The sequence below is a fragment of the Xiphophorus couchianus genome, chromosome 23 (assembly GCF_001444195.1).
Source record: "Xiphophorus couchianus chromosome 23, X_couchianus-1.0, whole genome shotgun sequence".
Taxonomy (NCBI): Eukaryota; Metazoa; Chordata; class Actinopteri; order Cyprinodontiformes; family Poeciliidae; genus Xiphophorus; species Xiphophorus couchianus.
The window spans coordinates 24,307,794-24,328,811 of NC_040250.1; the positions used below are offsets into that span (position 1 = coordinate 24,307,794).

General features: G+C 43.4%; 1 protein-coding gene and 1 long non-coding RNA gene across 2 annotated transcripts; one reads left to right on the top strand and one right to left on the bottom strand.

Annotated features, from left to right (window-relative positions):
* Positions 1-6,322: 6,322 nt before the first annotated feature.
* On the bottom strand, positions 6,323-8,991 carry LOC114138678 (POU domain, class 3, transcription factor 4). Its single transcript, XM_028008064.1, has one exon. The coding sequence runs from the start codon at positions 8,675-8,677 to the stop codon at positions 7,589-7,591; it is 1,089 nt and encodes a 362-aa protein (XP_027863865.1). The 5' UTR covers positions 8,678-8,991; the 3' UTR covers positions 6,323-7,588.
* A 1,493-nt stretch (positions 8,992-10,484) lies between these two features.
* Positions 10,485-20,472, top strand: LOC114138719 (uncharacterized). Its single transcript, XR_003594276.1, has 3 exons — positions 10,485-10,779; positions 15,740-16,711; positions 19,111-20,472. It is a non-coding gene; the product is annotated as an uncharacterized LOC114138719 (long non-coding RNA).
* Positions 20,473-21,018: the final 546 nt, after the last annotated feature.

A 21,018-nucleotide genomic window follows, 5' to 3' on the forward strand; every position in this document is an offset into this window, starting at 1 on the left:
ACAGATTTCCTCTAAACACGCCAGTTTAGATGTACGACCTCTTAATTTGCGGGCGCGCAGCCGTGTGTGTCCACCTAACATCAGAGCGGAGACGCGCGGCCTCAGAAGAACAAACTGTAGTTGTCACTTCGCGTGCCTTAATGGAGCAATCACGATGCGCGCGCACGACAGCGGCGGCGGCGCGTGGCTTTAACAGTTACACTGATTGCCACGGCCACAACAGCGAGAAGAGATGAGACTAAAGAGACACTTCTTCTTCTGACACGTTTGCAAGTTTTTTTTTTGCGTCACTGGAAAGTGTAAGAAATGCGGAGTCTCGCAAAAGCGTTCACAGCCCTTAAAGGGGCAGTGTCATGTAAACTTTATCGAGCTTTACATCGTGTTATATTTCTATTCCCTCATCAGAAACACATCTGGAGTGTTGAGAAATCCTTTCGTCGTCCATTCCAGGAATTCTGGGGTGCAAAAAAAAAAAAAAAACCCCGCCTGGTTTCACCAAACAGCACCTTGGTGAAACCAGCAGCCTTTTACACAAACCTTATCCTGCAGACTGGCAGCAGCAATTAGCAAACACCTGGAGGAACTGCTGAGCTCCTAAGAAGAAATAAAAGGCTTAGCAGAGGACTATTGTTCTGGCTGAGTGCAGGACAGAGCAGGAGCTTCTTAAAAAGACAGAGGCCCAATTTCAAGTCATGTTTGATAAATCCAACTTGAAATTATATAATACCACCCCTTTAATGGTGCGTTCACACCAAGCCGGTTTTGTAAACCATTACATTCAAAGTCTATGTGAAGGCAGTCGAGGGTCGTTGCGGTGCGTTTCTCGCGTCTGGCGCCGTGAGATTTGAAGCGGTTTTTACGCACGGAGCGTGTCCAGTGCGTCCGATGCTCCACATCGGACTTTGAATGTAAATCAGACGCTCCAAACGCGTTTAGTGTGAAAGCACCATTAGTCTGTTTTTACGTTACAACCAGAAACTTGAGTGTGTTTTATTGGGACAGATCAAATCAAAATCGTGCATAATTGTGAAGTGGAAGGTCAATTTTACAAACGGGAATCCTGAAAACGTTTGCTTCGAGGGAAAGCTGTGGGGAAGTTGAAGCAGTTCAATCAGGGGCTGCAACTAACAATTATTTTAGTAATCAATTGTTTTGCCGATTAATCGGCTAAAAAAAAATTGGAACATTCTGCAGACATTTCATTTAACCATTTATTTATTTATTTATTTTTCAAACAAAATTAGTATAAGTTAAAAGGCGCAAATAATTACAATAGACTTTGAGCCTGGTGAAGGTAAAACTATCACACCATGTTGAAACAAGGCGGTGGCAGCGTCATGCTCTGGGGACAGGAAAGCTGGCCAGAGTTGACGAGAAGATGACTCATGTTTATCCTGCAGGAAAACCCCACAATGTCCTAGTCCAAGTCCTGATCAAATTGGGAATTTGGAACAAAAATTTTAAAAAATGAAGGTTCACAGACGGTTCCATTCAATCTGGAAAGAAGAACGGGCGAAAACACACGTTTTTAGAGGCTTGTAAACAACAAATAAAAATAAAGTACATCTCTAGCCTTCCACTTCACATTTATGCATTACTTTCATTTTTATCCCACATATGATCCCAATAAGGCGCAGAGCAGTTGGCGAGCCGATAAAACTTGAAACAAACTGAAGGGTGTGAATACTTTTTTAGAGAGCTCTAGAGCTGCAGACTGAGAGAAACTCCACGCAGGACGTGAAGACTTGCACTACAGAAGCCGATTTCTGCCGATTTTATTCCTCTGTCTGTTTGGGTTTGATTTCTTTCTGCTCTCCTCTGAATTTCTCTGACCTTACAGCTGCCCTGCCCCCGTCAAAAGACGCCGACCGAGGACATGAGATTGATTTTCGGCTTCACCATTAATCCTGTTGCGCAGCTTTCTCTCTCTCTCTCTCTCTCTCTCCTGATTCACGCTGCTTCCTTTCCTCCTGTCTTTTCAGCTCCACTTGATTCAGAGCCAAGTCTCTGCTGATGCATTATAAATGCAAAAAAAAAAAAAAAAAAAAAAAAACCCAGCTCCTCTGCCCTCAGGTCAGTTACCAAGTTTGGTGTTATTCACCATGAAGCTGATTCCAGACTGCATGATTAAAAAGAAGAAGAAGAAGAAGAAGTAAAGTAAAGAGCACGGGCGGTTTGAAAACGTGCTGAATAAGTGAACTCATCACGCTTCGCAGCCAGTGTGAAAGGCTCCACCGAAACTGTTGCATTCGCTCTGTTTAAATATGTATTTTGAAATGAATCCATCACTGCCAATTAATTTGAGGGCGTCATGCTTTCACTCCGGTTGAATTGAGGGAAAACAGGGATTTCTTCACCGGTTTCGCCTCATTGGAAGAGCTCTGGTTTCTGGAGCTGAGCTTGGCGAGCCGATGCCGTTTGATGTGCAACAGCTGAGCTCCTCCAGACGGGTTGTTTTCCCAACACGTGATGTAAGATTTATTCTCCGGCGCATAAAATGGTCTTTGTACAAGAATAAAAAAAAGCAGCTCAGCGTATTGGAAAGCTTTGTAAAAAAAAAAAATTTTTTTAAGTGCTGTAAAACTTTTGATTTTTCTAGGAACTTTCTTCCAAATTTGTCCCCCTGCTTAAGGCAAAAAAAAGAAATACAACTTATTAGTTTCAAGATGACAGAATTTGCTTAACTTTTAACCACGTCAACGGTTAAGAAAATCAAGTAATGAAGGTTTTTTGTTGTTGTTGTTTTTTACTTTGTACAACTTCCCTTGAAATATCAATAACATCAACAGCAGGTCAGTATCAGTATCGATATTTACGTCGTAAAATCGATATTTAGTTTCAGATTCCTTCTTGAAATTTTAGTTTATGTTTGTATTTTGGTCTCTCAATTCTACCTCCAAAAAGGTTTCTGTTTAATTTGCCTCCAATTATATTTGTTTGGACTTTATTAAGTAAAAATGTACAAAGTCATGATAATACTTCTTTAAAGTATTTAGCCCAAATTATGCCCAAGATTAGAACAAAAAGTAATTCAAAAGAAAGAAAGAAAAAACAACTGAAAAAAACGTAAAGATCTGAAGTTTTATACGATATCAAACTTATGTAAAAAGTATCGGTATCGGTATTGGCGATACGGTTCCTCTATTTACTTGGTATCGGATCAATACCAAAATATGCAGCATATAGCACATCTCTAATGAACACGACGGCAAGTGGACGTTTTAGGTAGGTCCTGGTATAAGAACGTGGTGTCGCACAGTAAAACGCTCGGCAGGAAAAGCGAGCTCACACCGAAATGCTTTGTATGCAACACCGACCCAACGCGGCTGAAAGCTGGTAGACCAGCAACGTGGACTCACAGCCTGACTGCTACTCTCTGTCCTGCACCGACAGGTGGGCGGCGGCTGCCCTGATGGAGAAGAAACACCTCCATTTGGATTGTGGGAAATGAAGTAAATTGTCACGAGCAATGTCAACGATCAGTAATGACTATGAAATCTGGACTGTCTGCAGACAGAATCCACACATCTCACAGAATACGCAAAGTACGCAAGTGGAAAAACCTCACAACTAATATAAAGTTTCTATTTTTATTTTTTTACGTCTATGAGGAGTTAAAAGCTCTTGGGAGCCCCCTGGTGGGCTGGAGACCCTAAGCAGCCCACTTATCCCTCTAGCCGGCTGTTACTCGTAGAAGCGACAAATAGAAATAGACAAGTTTGAATTTATTTTTTGTGCCTTTTGGTAATCAGTGCGTTACATTTAATTTTGTATAGTTTGTCATTTTGCTTTGTTACTCCTTCTTTGTACATAAGTAATGTTTCACACTAATATAGAAGAGAACTAAGCTAAAGCAGACCCTTTGGTTTTGAGAGAGCGCATACGAATGTGTACGAAAACCCATTTATGACTGGTTGATCACAGACCGTTTTCTCTAACAACCTCCCAGCTGTCTCTCCCAGTTAGTTTTTTTTTTTCCTCTTTGGAGCTGCTGCTCTTCAGCAAACAGACTCGAGCTCCGCGCTTCTCTCCCGTGTAATTAAATAGAGACGGGACGCTGTTTTGTCCTTTCTCTGACCCCCTACTTCGCCAGTTTTACTGTAAACATCCCAGTTCGCCGTGCGTCCCGTTGGCCATCCTTGAGATCCTGTTACATCTATTAAAAAAAGAAGAAGAAGCTGCAGGTCAGATGTTTTCGGGGAATAAAGGACATTTGTGAACAGGTGTATAAATATAAACAGATGTAATCACCGTAACCAGCTCCGGCTCGCTGCTGCTCCTGTCCTTGTCTGATCATCAGTCACTTAACATCTGATTCGGGCTCAATTATCTGCTGGAGAGCAGCGCCGAGTCACACAACTTGAAGCATTTTCGACAAAAAAAGAAAACAGAAAAATTAGCTGAAGGTTATCGTTGGACGCCTCTGAAGTGCGCTTTCACCTTTCACCTGTTTCCTTGTTTTCCTCACGGTTCTCTCAATCAATCTTTTTTTTTTTTTTTTTTTCTTCCTCTCAACCCAACTGGTGAATAATTCACACAGAGCGGGCTGGTTACTTAAAAAAAAAAAAAAAAAATGTTTCGATTATTTTTTTTAAATTTCTCTTTCTGGAAGAGGCTGAAGGGACGCTGCGGTCCACCCCGCCCCCCCGGAACCTTGGCTCGGTGTTGCTCGTTTCCTCGGTTCTGCCTCCTCTCCCTCCTCCAGGGTCATGTTGTTTCGGGTTCGCCTCCTCCTCCGTCCACACCCCGAGAAATCCGGGATTATTTCAGACTAAAACAGATGGATGGAATCAATCAGCCATGCTTTTACTTTTCTCTTCTTCTACATAACCGCCCTCTTTCACCTCCACCCTTACCCCCCCCCCCCCCCCCCCTCTCTCTCTCTCTCTCTCTCTCCGCCCCCCACCCCCTCTCCTCTCAGGGCTGCAGACTGAGGAGATGCATAAATTCAAACGCATTAGTATTCCAGTCAGGCTCTCCATTTTAAGGCAAGGCCTAGCACCCTTCCGCCTTTCCTCCTCTCCTTTCCTCTTTCTCTCCTTCCTTCACCACCCCCTCCTCCTCCTCTTCCTCTCCTCTCCTCCGGATCTATTTTTGAATGATTTAAACAGTCCCGCATCCACTGGGCTCGACTTCTTCTTCCCAACGCCATCCCTGAATTATTTTTAGTCGCGGCATCTTTGTTTATTTATCTATTTATGGAGATTTTTTTTTTTTTTTTTTGTCTTGTCTGTTTCGCCCTTGCACGGCCAATTATATACACAGCTGTAGTCTTTGAAATGAGATTCATCTGCTTCTCATTGTGTGTGTGTGTATATGTGTGTGTGTGTGTGTGTGTGTGTGTGTGCTTGTGTGTCATTGTGTCTTTTGCTGTCAGGCCCAGCAGCCCCGGCGATAAATCACGCATGTCCGCTGGAGCAGGGCAGAGGGCCGGACAATAAGGTTTCAGCTGTAAGAGAGGAGCGCGTGAGATTTGGCTGTGACAGACCGAGGTCCCACGCGAAATGTTACAGCTGTTCGTCACGTGAAGGCTTTACCTTTTAACACGCAGGAGGCTTAAAGGGTGTGTGTGTAGGGACATGTGGGCTGGATTGATCCGGATTAGATCACAATGACCACATCATTTGGGAACAAGTTGATTTGTTTCACTTGAGATTTTTTTTATTTTTGTGGCGTATTTTTGCTTAATTGCTTTTATTATTATTATTTTCTAATTTCTTTATATGTATTTAATTATATTATATTTGATCAAATGTCTTTTGAAAATAGAATTTTTTCCCCCATAATCAAACAGCAGCAGCAATAATAATAATAATAATAATAATAATAATGAGGATAATAATATTTTTTTCCAACGTTTTTGACGTTCTAAATATTAAAAAATAAAAAAACATTTCGTAAAGTTACTCCTGTACAGATTGCATACTATAAATACAAAAAAAGCTACTCCTACTAGCAATAATAATAATAATAGTAACACATTTTTGTGACAGGTTTTAAATTCGGAATAAATGCTGAACTCCATGGTTTGAAAATAGAAAAAAAGCCACGTTGATTTTATCCTTGAAATAATATTAATACAAGAAAATCAAAAGTCGAAAGCGCTCTGTGAGTAAAGCAACTCCTTTCTTCTGATTGTTGCCCGTAAATATAAATATGGCCTCATTATTATTACATGATGAGAATTAAGATGATCAGATATTATTTTTAAACTCCTCCTGGGAAGCAATGGGGGCAAGAGCTGCGACGCAGCCTTTAATAATAATAATAATAATAATAATAATAATAATTCCTTAGACATCCAATTTTCCTTTAGACAGTAAACAATTGTACCAGGAAATTGTTTATTACAACATACATTGTTTATTTCAAAACATAATACAAGCTTTATACTGAAAATAAATAATTACTCGAGATGTCATCGAAATTTTGGAATAAAAGCGCCCAAACTGTTTCCTCTTACTGAAAATAGGCTGGTTGGTTTTCTGTTTGTTTTTCTTCTTCTTCTTCTTTCTTTGCTTTTTTTATTATTATTATTTCTTTCAAAAACATTGCTAATTAAGTGCATGAATAAACTAACAATAATTTGCTTAAATTAATGACTCAAAAAGTGTAGATATATTTATATATATATATAAAACTGTACAATGTCGAAGAAAAATACTGAACCGAGTATAACAGGAGTATTGGAGATTATAAAAAATTTGGGGGTTTCTGGTCGTCCAGTAAAATGATAGGCAGGTGTACAGCGTCGTTAAGCCCCCTCCCCAAACAAACCCCACACCCATGTTTCTGAATTATTCCCGGCTCTGTTTGTCTTCAGAGTCCACACACAGTTTCTATGGTCAGAATAAAGAGAAGAGAAAAAAAAAACAAAACAAGACAAAACAACGAATTCAAAAATAGTTGAGAATGTGAGGGAGAGGCGAAAATTAAGAAAAGAATAACCCTCCAAGTGCTTTTATGTTGCAGAATCACTACATCTGATGTAATGTTTGCATATGAAAAAAAAAACATAATTACAGGTTTGCTGTAAAACAGAAAAAAGAGCAAAAAATCAGTTAACTGAAAAATTATATATATTCTTTTGTTTTTTAGTTTGACGCCACTGATCATCCAAATGAAACAGCATGTGTGTGTGCGTGTGTGTGTGCGTGTGGAGGAGGGTGGGGGGGGACAAGTCAAAAATAAGACATCAGTTCCCATGTTAGCAATTATTATAGAGCTGATGGGAAATGGTGACACAAACCAAAGGCGCTGGCAGGTATATAATTAGGCACATTTTGTATTTATATCCGTGATGGAGAAGAAAAAAAAAAGAAACAAAGCGAAGCTCCAAAGAGGATCTGAAATGTGATGTAATAATGCCCTCGTGACAGTTAGAAAAAAGGACGAAGGCCGAGCGGGTTTCTCTGTTCTTCCTATTGGGATTCAGTGCTGGCGGCAGCGGCGGGAGTCTGTACCGGGACAGGCGGCGGAGGCTGGCAGCCGGAAGCTGGTCCACCATCCTGTAGCGCGCTCGCGTCCCTTCGCTCCAGAGTCCGTAACCGGGCGGGTCCTCCTCCTCCTCCTCCTCCTCCTCGCGCGGTCAGAGATCGTGGCACGAGGACGTGTCCCCCGCGCTCCCGCTGTGCGAATAGGGTCCCTCGTGCGGCGGCGGCGGCTCCCCGGGCGGCGTCATCCGCTTCTCCTTTTGCCTCCGGTTGCAGAACCACACGCGCACCACCTCCTTCTCCAGCTGCAGCGAGTCCGCGAGCGACGTGATCTCCTGCGCGGCCGGCTTGGGACACTTGAGGAAGTGCGTCTCCAGGACCCCCTTCACGCTCACCTCGATGGACGTCCTCTTCTTCCGCTTCCTCCCCTGAGCTGCGATCTTGTCTATGCTGCTGGAGCTGCCCGTGGACGAGTCCGCCTCCTCCAGCCACTTGTTCAGCAGTGGCTTTAGTTTGCACATGTTCTTAAAGCTCAGCTGCAGGGCCTCGAACCTGCAGATGGTGGTCTGGGAAAACACGTTGCCGTAGAGCGTGCCCAGGGCCAGACCCACGTCCGCCTGCGTGAAGCCCAGCTTGATTCTCCTCTGCTTGAACTGCTTGGCAAAGAGCTCCAGCTCGTCCGAGGTCGGCGTCTCCTCGTCCGAGTGGTCGTGGCAGTGGTGCCCGCCGAGGTCGCTGTGCTCGGGGCTGAGCGTGTCCCTGAGGCCCGGGTGCATGCCTTGGCCCTGCGTGTTGGCCGGCGGCGTGAGGCCGCCGTGGTCCAGCATGCCGTTGACGGTGAAGCCCGTCTGGGAGTAGATGTTGATCTGCTGCCCGCTGGTGATGGAGGAGTTGTGGGACACCGGGGTGCCCCAGGCTCCCGGGTGGCTCCCGTGGTTGTTGTGGTGCGGGGAGTGATGCGCGACGTGCGGGGAGCGGTGATGGATGATGCCGAGCTGCAGGTCCTCTCTGCCGGGCTTCACGTCCTGCTGCTCCATGGAGGACCAGGGGCTGCCCTCCGACAGGCTGCTCGTCCATTGGTGCCCGAGGGGGTGCCCGTTGCTCTGGACGCTCTGCAGGTAGTCGCTCTGGATCAGCTTCTGGTGGCCTCTGTAGGGGCTCGCGGGCTGCATGGCCTGGCTGTCCGCGTGGATCATGGAGCTGGGGCTGAGCAGGGTGTAGGGGCTGGAGGCAGCTGTGGCCATGCTGGCTGCTGAACCCCACTAATGATACTGAATGGAGGCAGCGGTTCAGCCTCTGACATCTCCCTCTCTCCGGAGCCCCGTCTGCAGCCTGGCACTGACTGACAGCTTCCGCCGCCACTCACGCGCCGACGGCCGACGCGTCTCCGCCAATGACGTGCCGCGAGACTCTGCCGAGCCTCCGCCTTCTGGAAGCGGAGCTCGGGTTACCGCGGAGGCAGCCGGACCGGAAGTGGTGTCGCACAGCACCGGTCGACTGGGTCTGGCTGCGGAGTGATGGGAGCTTGGAGCGCGGTTCCTGTTTATTAATTAAAGTTTCCAACTGATTTACGCGCGCCTTTATTGCTGCTCCCGTCACCCTTGAGCGCGTGCGAAGAAAGGGATTAAAGCGCAACGGCATTTCTTAGACGTGCCAGCACTTAAATTAGAGGCATACAATCAAACTAAGAGCAGTTCGCACTGGTAATTATTAACTTAGCAAGGGAAAGGAATGATCAGGTGTTGGGTGGAAAGTCGCGTCTTTACGCATTCTTTTACGCACAGGTCATTTGAAAACCTTCGTCACTTTGGCGAGAGGAAAAACTGCAGAAGCGCATTGCAAAAAATATAACTCTATTTAATATTGAGAAATTAGATCTCAATATTGTTGAGATTTAGTTTCTCAAGAATATTAAATCCTTTCTGCTCGTCTTTGCAAATAAAAACAAAGTGTGGTGTGTGGTTTTTGTTTTGTAACAGCCCCTTTTACTCTAACACCCCTGAATAAAAGTCACCTAATTTGTTCACAATGTGACGATGAAGGCAAAAGGAGAATCGGGTTAAAAACTTGACCCTTATTTTAAAGAGCGAAAGGAAAAAGCATGGGCACCATTGCTCATCAACAAATAAGTATTGATCAAAAAGGCAGTCAATGATAAAACTCTGGAGAAGCTTCGGAGATCCACAGAATCCATCAGAAGAGTCATCCTGATCGATACGTCCAGACTGTAAAACATGGTGGAAGCGGCATCATGCTGTGGGGAGGCTGTTCTTCCTTAAGGACAGTGAGAGGTGAAGAGGAAACAGATGGAGTCAAGCACAAAATCGTCTGTGCAGACTCGACACTGTGGCTGACATCCACCTTCCAGCAGCACAAACGTTTTAAAACCTACACAGCCAAAGCTGCCAGTTTGGATTAATTTAAAAAAAAAAAAAAAAAAGAATCCGTTAGAAGGGACCAGTCGAATCCTGGTCGAGATTCCAATTTAAGAATCCTTGGCAATATTTCAACAATGTATGTTTACAGACACTTTTCATCCGACATGATGGCCGCGTTGCAGAGGAGACATGGGCATTAATGTCGGCCTCTAAACGCCGGCGAACCCCCAGAAGACTTGCAGCTGTAATTACGGTGAAAGGCGGTTCCACGTGGCAATCAAAGCCCCACGAGCACAAACACTGTTCCTGAAAAACATCCATTTGTGAAGCAATTCCGTGGGACACCAGTCACACGAAGAAGCGACTTATATCACTGAGCTCCGGCCAGTAGCCGCATTGAATCTAGTTTCAAATTGTGTTGATATTTGTTGATGCTCTCATTGAAGACAACCTTGACAAACTGCAGTGTGAGTTTAAAAAGACAAGAAAAAAAACAGAATCGGAATTTATAGTAACAACGATAAATCAAATATATATATATATATATATATATATATATATCACGATAAACGATAGAAGACATTTCCGTAGATGTATTCAGCGATCGCCGCGTAAAGAATTCAGCAAGTTGTATAGTCACTTAAGCTGAGTCCCTCGCAGTTATTATGCATCACTTTTGCATATCTTCCAGATAATACAGCTGCGTGATTGCATTTGCCATTAGCGGGCGGCTGCGTCACCGTCCCCCTTATTGGTTTGAAATTCCATTAAACATATTGCTCCAGCTCCCAGGTTTAAGCTTGATTTACATTTGCATACATTTTCATACATTTAGAAGAAATAAAAAGAAGGCTGCAGCGGCGACCAGAAAGTCATTAGAAGAGCGGAGAGAGAGGCACAAGCTGCGCTGACGGAGAACCGAGGCTGAGACCGAGGCGGGGGGGGAGAGAGAAAAGAGGCCGGAGCAGGTGAGCTGGCTGACCCGGGCGGGAGTGCAGGCCGGCCCGCTGGAGGGAGGACGGGGCCTCGGAGTGACGGAGGGAGAGAGGAGGATGAATAATGCAGCCTGTAAACTTGTCCAAGTAGATGGGTGGGAAATTAAAAAGAAAAGAAAGAAAGAAAATCGTATGGATATGTTTGTTTTGTTCCTGGGCGAATTCCTGCGTGGAGCTGCGCCTGGATTCTTTACAGCCATTCTCTTTGAATTTCGGCTAAAAGTGGCTGAATATTTGATGTGAAAGGCGATGGTGTTCCACTGGCCTAGATTTGGTGAGCCGGGTTGCTTCGTTTGAATCATTATGGGATGAAAAAAAGAAGAAGAAGAAGAAGAAGAAGAAGTGGCGGCGTTTGTTGTGAACTTGCAGCACAATTGATGGCAGCAGTTTCTCAATGAGGGACCCACATTTTCATGTCGTGTGAAATGACACGCCTCAGCGAGTTGAGTTTTGAAAATGGATTAAAATATACGCGCACTAAATCGTTTGATCTCAACCGCTCAAATTAGACATTTCAACACGGAAGAATTAGGGGAGGGAAGGGATCCCATGTTTGCGTCTTTTATTTCCCAAATATAAATTTGCCTACATGTGTTTGCTGTGGCGCATAAAGCGGGACTTGGATTGAGAGAGAAAGAGAGAGAGAGAGAGAGAGAGAGAGAGAGAGAGGTGGGGGTGGGGGGTTGTTTCTCTCTCCATAGTCTAAGTTTCTGAGTGTAACAGATGCTTCTCTAGAAACGCTCCTTGTGCCGACTCCCTTTTATTCGCGTCGACATTTTTCTGCCGCCGAGCGCGTTTCCATAGCGAGGCGAATAAAAGGCAAATCCCCGCTCGGCGCCTCCAATAAAGGGCCCATTCACAGATAACCCGAGCCAGCCCCGCTACACTTGCAGCCTCCTCTCCATACAAGGTGCACATTACTGGCGAACAACTGAAACTAATGAGCTATCATTTCTTTAATTTCGCCTTTGTGCAGACGCTTGTTCGCGCTTGTTTATCACGTTTTTTGTTGTTGTTGTTGTTGTTTGTGTTTGTCTGGCGGCCGAGGGTGAATTTTTAAACGATTGTCTTGTGACTCGGGCGTTTTTTGTTTTTTTTTTGCAGTTTATTTGCGGGAGGGGAGAAAAATAAACCGGACCAGTCAGCAGTAAAAACCACCGGCGTTCGTCTAAAACTAAAGGACGAGATCAGATCTGTTAATGCAGCAAATATGCTAGAATTAACTGGTAAGCGCAACGACAGGCGTTGGGCAATTTGGATACGGTTTCCTTTGGCCAGATTCTAATCAGTATTGATCAGCTAAGCTTAACATTGGAAAGACTTATAAATAAAATAAAATTAAATTCTAAACAGTTTTAAAACAGCTACTTTACTAACAAGATTAATTCACGTCAAAGCTAAAAGCCATTATTGAGCTCATTTGACTAAAATTAAGTTCTGTCTTATTTTCTTTATCTAAACTAAAATGGCAATTTTCATCCGTTTCAGTTTTAGAAAACAAATAATAATAATAATACAAAAATCAAGCAACAACTCTTACGCTACAAAATAACTGTGGAGTAAAACCAAATAAAGATGATTAATGGGCATAGTCAGTTTAACTCACACCACTACGTTGAATCCTCCGGCTTCTGTAGTTTGTTTTGTTTTCCTAAAATCCTGTATTAAAAGTAACCAATAAAAAAATGAAGTATCTTGTGACTGCCATATTAAACGTTACTCAATAAGTAACAAACTTAAAAATGTATTTATTTATTTTTCAGGAGTCCAAATTGCTAGCTAGCTTGACATTAGCATTAGCGCTTTCGCTAACTCCGCTAAAGCTCGGCGCAGACTTAAAGTCTGGGTCCCACGCAGAAACTTCCTCCACCACAAGCCTCATGATGCTTCTCAGCTGCTGCTGACTTGATGAATTCATTACTAAACTGAACACATTAGCTTCGCTGTTCTCGGTGGGAGACCAACGAAATGGGCTAACAGCTGATCGGCAAAACGTCTTTATTTGAATTCTAATCAAAATGCGTCTGTGGTTAATGTCAAATTTCAACCATCTTTGAATATTACATTTAAAACCTAATGTGCTTGATTTAAATCAACAATAATTTAAACGGCTACTACAACTGTAAGAAATCTTTTTTTAAAATTTTTTTAGCTAGTTTCGCTTTAGCATTATAACTGCCGTGAAGCTAGCTAAACCTGAACTCAAACTTAAATTCTTGCCCCAATACAGAAACTTAAAACTCTTTTTTTTTTAAAGTCTTAAAACTATTTTATTGCTGTATTCATCCTTAATAAAATCAACATAAACATAAAACTCTGAAAACAAGACCAGTGGCAGCTGATAGAAGCGCCATCTTTAGTTGGGATTTGTAACTAAAATGACTGAAACATAGTTATTACTGATATTCTTTTATAAAAAGTTTTTAAAAAACAGTAATAGTTAATATTTAATAACCTCTGTTTCTTACAGAGTGAGACTCAATGCTACCAGCCTTTTAATTAATACCTCCATTAACACGATAAAGATTAATTAGAGCTTTAGATTAATTGTTTCGCCATAATTATTAAGTATTTTTTTTTTTTTTTAGAATTTGTCAAGTTAAATTGCCTCTTGGCTGCAGTTCTTTAATATTCTGTCAGGAAATTGAAATGACTGAGCCCAGACCTTCAGAAAACCTCACATACAGCGTATGTAAAAATGTAAACATGAGAATGTTGGTTTGTGTTAATATCTCAAACTTCCAGTGTTTGTTCCTCAGAGAATCCACACTGAGGTTCAGCTTTTTTTTTTATCACCCCACCCCTCTCCTTTTTGAATGAAGATTAAAATGAGTTGTTTATTACACAAATTGAAGCGCCGATCTAAATTCGGCTGGGCGTTTTGTGCTTCATTTGTTTTTTTTTGTTTTTTTTTATGGTTTTGATGTTCCACCCTGCAGCTTCCAGCTCGGTGCTGCGGCTCCCAGATAAATCAGGCTTTAGTCTGCTATTGAGAGCGCCTTGGGCCTCGGGGCGGGACCTGTCACTTTCAGTGTCGTGACCTTTCTGGAAACTTTCCCCCAAGGAGCCTAAAATCTGCCCCATGCTGCCAACAAAGCAAGGCCACATATTTATTTATTTATTCACATGCATTGGACACAAAGGGTATTATAATTGCTATTCTTTCCCCCCTGACCCACAGTGAGTAAACTGGAGAAACAACAACCCTTTCCCTCCCAAAATAAATACGTAGATGTTTTGTTTTTGTCTTTTGAAAATGAAAAAAGAAAGAAAAGAAAAGAAAAGGGCGCCTTTGTCATCTCTCAGTCTGAACTAAGTTGTTCTGCAGGCTGCCAGACAGAAAAATCGATACTCCCATTAACCCGTGACGTCGCTAATAAAGGACAGCTCCAGCATGTCCAGACAAGGACGAGCCCCGGCCTCACGTCGTTCTCTGTGACAAGCTGTTTGTTTTTGTGATTAGCCCGATTCTAAAACGCCGTTTTAAAGTGCTGAGGAGCGACGTGTCGAGCACAAAAGTCCCATCTGCTCCTTCTTTATGCGCACGTCAGTGTGTCCGTCCGAGGCTGCGAGGGCTGGACTGACCAGAGAGTGACTGTGCGGCGGCTGTGTAATGCATGAGAGCGGCTGCGTTTGTTTACCCTGCACTGCCACACTCTGCAGGCTTTGCAGAGGTCAGGCGCTTGTGTGGATGTGCGTAGGATTTTACACACGTCCAGTTTCACTTGTAGTCACGAAGAAATGAATGTACACAACTTTCTCTTCTGTAGTTTGAGGTATTTCCTTTCATTTTTTAATTTTTCTGCTCTGTTATATCTAATGATGGCGTTAGAAAATTTCACGTACTTCTGAGGGAAGGCTTAAGTAGAGCTTAATAAAGGCCAGATACGTGAAATATAACTTATACGGAGGGCGTTTCCTTCAGCATAGCAGGATTTAGGTCTGAGAGTGTCTGAAAGTACTTTTTTCAACCTACTTTAAGACATAAGTTTTGCTTGTTTGTGAATGAAACCTGTGGGGTTTTACAGAAGGATAAAAGTTTAAGAAACAATTAAAAGAAAGAAACAAAAAAAAAAAAAAAATTAAAGGCAAAACAGAAAATTTGAATAAAATAGAAAAAGTAAGTGAACACTAAAGATAAAAGGAAATAACAAAACAGCAAAACTAAAAAAAAAACTAAATAAAACCTCTTAAAGCAAAGAAAGCAGAACTAAAAGTGTATGAAATAAAATATAGCAAAAAAAGCCAAAATACACAATAGAAAATAAAACATGAAAAGAAATGAAAATAGTAAGAAACCATCAACTAAAACCCACAGGAAAATAATCTTTAATAAATGTGATGTTTGCCGAACATCTTCCAAATGAGGAGAAATGTCTGCCTGAACATTTTGTCCACTTTTAAAATTACAATTAAAAACAAAGGTTTTAAATTCTTCATAACCCAAAAGGCAAATTACCTAAAGTTACAATACAATAATAACAATAAAAAAGTTCTCATGATTTACACCATAAAGCTTGCTGATGTTTTATTAGCTTTACCTGAGGGACATTAGCCATTTTATCAAGCAGCATAAAAAAATAAAACAGCTCCACAGATAAAGTTTAGACACTCAGTCAAATTAAGACCCAAATGATGTTAGATTAGTTATTAAAACAGTCTGGGATTGAGTTGAAAAGCACCTTAAAGCTTTAATGTAAGGCAACTTAGCATCCCAGTTGTAATGCAAATTCCAGCATCAAATTATTTTGGGGTTTTAAATGTTGTAAGAGGAAAGATTACAGGGGTCACCGCAGAGTCTGTCCAGGTTTTACACTCAGAGAACAAAACCAAATGTTGGGAAAGTGAGGTTGTTTTAATCTGTGAGGAACTGAAACGCCTGAGATTCGAGGGATATTCACTGCTGGTGTGTGTGTGTTTCACTGTGTTACAGGTGCTGCCGGCAGCAGAGGCTGGTGCTGTTACAGGGTCACAGAAAGGAGCCATGTTGGTTTTAACAACAACAAAAAAAAGGACATAAAAGTTTACCATCTGTTAAATTTCAAACCGCTCACATAAACCCGGAGCCTCCTGCACAGAGATCACTGAAGAGGGGGGGAAAAAACGTAGAGAAGCATGACGTGAGCTCTTCAGCACCTCTAACCCTCCCCCCCCCCCCCCCCCACACACACACACCTCCTCCTCACACACACACACACCTCCTCCTCACACACACACACACCTCCTCCTCCTCTGCCGAGTTTGAGAAGAGGCTCGTCGCCGAGGCCTCCGATGGCACCTCGGAGCCAAATGAAGAAGAAAAAGAGGCCAAAGTTGTTGCAAAAACGTCCCACATGAAATCGGCTTTCCTCCTGGAGAAATCTCGTTCAGAAGTCAAAAGTGTGGTCGATGTTTAATGAATGGCCCCCGCAAGTTTTGTGCAGGATGTGAGCAAGTTCTCTGCCACTGCTAAACAACCAGCTGACATACTTTCCCCCTGTGGAGCACACAAACCCACCCACATACACACACACACACACACCAACACACACACACACACACACACACACCAACACACACACACAGACAGGTCCCTCTGAAGGAGCAGGCGGAGCTGGCAGTTGCACATCTGCATTTCAAACACAGACTCTCTGGGATTCATTATTAATTAGCCTGCTGAGCCCTGGAGGACTGGTGATGCTGCCATCTCTCTTACACACACACACACACACACACACACACACACATACTCACGCACGCAGAAAAACACGCTCATAAAATGCTCAGGCACACACACACACACACACACCTCGTGACCCCGGTGCCCCCCTCTACACTTTAGAAAGTCCTCGGCTGAATACCGAGCTGTGCAAGCGCGTTGCTTTTCCTCCCTCCCTCCAATCACGTCGCATCTTCCTAATGCCTGGTAAGGATGATGAATTACACCAGCAGACTGCTTCTTAAGCCGCGTTATGTTCAATATACAGCAGCAAGAGTCCACGACGAGACGCGTCTCACGTCGGCGTCGCGAAACCTTCGGGGTTTTCTGCCGTCTCGTCGCTTTGAAGCGGAATAAGTTGCGTTTTGTTTCGCCTCTAATTCGGGGCTGAGTCTCGGCGCGCAAGCTCCCCGACCCCGGTCACGCGCGAGAAGCGTCTCCGGGGGAGGTGTGTCTGTGTCTGTGTGTGTGTGTGTGAGGGGGGGGGGGAGTCCGATGAGAGAGACGTTAAAAAAAAGTTGGGGATGTAGGGGGAGGTGTGGGTGGAGAGGCTGGTTTATGAAAACAAACACGTCGCAGGGAAATAAAATAAGTCCGTGTTGCAGGTTTGCGGGGATTAGTATGCGGGGAGCATCAGATCCTGTCATACTTGTGACTGGATTGTGTGGTGACTGCTAACAGAGGGACTTCATCCCATTGGTTCAAACTTGGAAAATGCGGCATGTGTCTCTTTAAAAGCCCCCGTACTTCACTGTGTTTCACTGGGATTTTAACACTGGGAAATAATGCACGTTTTTCATAAAGGGAAAAAATGAAAAGTCGGTCTCACATTTGCATTCAGCTGCTCTTTGAGTCAATACTTTGTAGATGTTCCTTTTGATGCAGTTGGAGCGTTGGGATGTGCTTTGGCACAGTGAAATTTCTTTGCCAAAAAAAACATTTAAAAAATGTACAAATTAAAAAAAAGCCCAAGCTCACCTTGCCCTGAGAGCACCTGTTAACAGCAGGTTTTAATGTCTGTCCAGTTAGACTAAGGTCTTGGCTTTGATTGGGCCGCTCTATTCTGTCAACACGCTCTGGTCTAGACCAATCCTTGCTAGCTCTGGGTTTATGTGTAGAGCTGCTGTTTTGCTGGAATGTGAACCTCTGCTCAAGTCTTAAAGTCTCTCGCAGCCTGAATTTCTTAGAACTGCCATGTGTTTTGCATAATCCATCTTATCTCTGCATGCAGGCTAAAATAGTTAATATTTGTCTTGTCTAACCAGAGAACCGTCTTCCACTTGTATTTCTGTCTCCTACAAATTGCTAACGGGACTTCTTCTGGCATTCTGTTAAAGGGGCTGTGTGTTATGTCAAATCTTCTTTCTTGATCATGTTATAATGCTATTCCATCATCACAAACATACCTGGAGTGTTGCCTTGAAGATTTCCTGCATGTCTGAGAAATCCTTGAATCATTCAGGATTCCCTGAAGCGTCTTCCCCGCTCAGGCCCCTCCAGACTAGCAGCAGCAGCAATTAGCAAACGCCTGTTGGGACTGCGAGTCTGCTGGGTTCACTTCTACTTCTCACTCCGACGCTCCTAAAAGCTGTTGCAAACGGCATAACGGAGAAACGTTGTTGCGAGGACGCACTGTCGGGAAGAGTGGGAGCTTCTTAAAGAAACAGAAGCCCAATTTCAAAGCGGCAAATTGCAAAAGTCAAATTTCGTTCAAGTCACGTTTGACATTTGCAGCACTTTTATAACAACTGAAGGTGAGTTACTGGATTGTGTTGCAAAACGGCACAATGTGCCTGGAACATGCATAATACTGTCCCTTTAAGAATGGCTGTCTTCTTGCCATGAACGCCACAGTTGTGTACTGCACAATTAACAGCTGTCAATTATAACATATCCTCTCACCTGAGCAATGGATCCCTGCAGCTCCTCCAGTGTTGCTTAGGTGGATGACAATGTCTTGGTAGTCTTGCACTGGAATGTATTCTTTCCATTTTCATAACATCACCTTCCTAAAATAAATGTCTGAAGTCACTTTTTGTCAAAAGTGTTTTTTGTTGTTGTTCTTTTTGGGGCAAAAACAATGACTCAGGCTATTATTTTAGGAAGGTGACGATATCATGGATTGGGGATCAGATCGTCTACACAGCACATATTTCAGATTCTCATTTCCAAAAAGAAAAAGAAAAAGAAAACCATTCATGCCACAATTAAGAGCTATGTTTTATGTTGGCTTGTCTAATAGAATCCCAATAAATACACAAAGGTTTATGGGTTTAGTTTGAGACAATGTAAAAAAAAAAAAAATGGGGGAATGAATACTTTTTTCATTCCCATCCATCCACAGGCGCAAAAAGGTGGGTATGCGCTACATGCGCTGCGTTAGTGACGAGATTCATTTGGATTTTGTTGTCATCTGATGACTGGGAGCTAAACCAAAACAACGGGCGAGGGACAAAGATAAAGACGTAGTAGGGATGGAAAAACTTTTCAAAGTGGTTGACAGACTTTAGGTTAGTTATTTCAGTCTACCAAGAGGAGGCTAGTAAGTATTCAGGTTAGCTTAAGTTACTAGTAAAATGAAAGGACACTGTTGTCTTGTGCTGTAGCTGCAGGTGCTACAACATCTACACCTACAGGAAAGACATGGCTGCGTCCCTGCATCCGCCCAGCATCCACCCGTCTGCCATTGGAGGTACAGGTGGGCAGCGTGTGATCTCCCAGCACACATCATCACCTCTCCGCCTGCTTCCCTCCGGGGCCCCGGCGCGGCCCCCAGTCAGGGTTAGAAGCTCTGGCAGCAATTTGAATGTAATTGCATAAGTGAGCAAGACACCGCCATCATCGCCGTCTGCCTCCGAACTCTTTCATGTCAACTGGAAGCCGCTGCTCAGCCGTCACTTTCTATCTCCATCCAAGCTAAGGCAGCTAACAGCGAAGCGCTCTCACACACCCCGTGAAGACCAGCGCCTCTCGGACCGACTGGATCGGAATCAGAGCGCTTCCTGGTTTTTGGGGACGGCGAGCGGTGCTCCGACGACCGAGATCCGCTTCCCTGCAACACAGCCCGGCCTTTGTTGGATGCAGAGGGAAGAATCTGGGCCGATCGCAAGAGATCTGCACAAATGTTGTTACAAGGTCTCGCTCCGAAAGGGAATTCTCATTCCCCTCCACCTCCACTTGGAACATTCCCCCCTTTCTTTCAAAGAATTGTGCGTGTATGATTTTTGGTTTCGTACCAATTCCACCTGGAGTCTCGGAGCAAAGAATAACAAATACGGGAAACATTTCATCCAGAATAATATGTTTGTCCAGAGACCTGTGGACTTTGGGAGGAATGGACCCCCTGTGATGTGGTCTGCTGCCAGTGTGTGTGTTTGTGTGTGTGTGGGTTCCTGTGTGTTTGGGTTGGACGTGTAAGACGGGTGAAGAGACTCTCCACCCCCCCAGGGCCAGGAACTCTGGGTACAGAGGAAGAGAGACCAACACACTCTCAGATTTCCAAAGGGTGCGTGTGTGAGTGTGTGTGTGTGTGAGTGTGTGGGCGCAAACGCTGATATGTATCTGTGATACAGGATGTGACAAAAAGTGGGCAAACAGGCAGGGCACTAATGGGGTAAAAACTAGAAGTATCTCTGTTATGCTTCCTTAAACAGAATAAGGCGATTTCCTTCTTCACTCATTTTATCTTAAAAACCTCCAGGACTTTCAGAGAGCAGCAGGACTAATGCTGAGATGAAATCACACAAAGCTGGACACAAATAACTAGTGTTCACATGGCAACCCCATCATAAGCATTTAAAGTAGCATTTTATTAGCACGACGACTTCTGATGGACAAGACGTCTCCCTCAAACCTGATGATTTTCATTCGATTGTCGTTGTGTCTCTGATGTGAAGGAAAAAATAACCCGAACTGAATTTATAGCAGATATGTTCTGAAAACAACAAATAAAATGTCTGTTTCCAGTCCTGACGTCTCTGACTTCCTTCAACAGAAATTAGTTCAAAGTCTAATTACTGGCTACAATAAAAAAGCATGATTAAAAAGCATAGTAAATTTAAATGCAGGAAAGACATGACATGGTACTTTAATAATGAAGAAAGTACTGAGGAAGAGCTCAGTGTACTTTTTTTTTTTTTTAAACTCAAGGAGGTGATTAAATGTGGACCTAATGATGCAGAGATAATGGTTAGTTGCTGTTGCTGCTCAGTGTTCACATTAGGGTTAATCAGGGACAAATCATGGAAATGTTCTGGCTCGGCACATTTTACTGATAATTCTGAACCGATAGCGTTATCTATATCCAATAGTAAATAATTATTATGGACCGTACAGGCTTATTCGGGTTTGGGTTTATTCCTCAGTAGCTGTGCAAAACGACAAAAAGTATACAATGTATACAAATCATTTGTGACTGACCATCATTCTCAGTGGAAAATGTTCATAAAGGTGATCAGACCAGGACAGTAAAGACGTTTTGGGAGGTACAGCAAAAGAAAATAATAAAAGATAAT

Coding starts and splice junctions, on each gene's coding strand:
- LOC114138678 (XM_028008064.1), bottom strand. CDS start 8,677: ATGGCCACAGCTGCCTCCAGCCCCTACACCCTGCTCAGCCCCAGCTCC.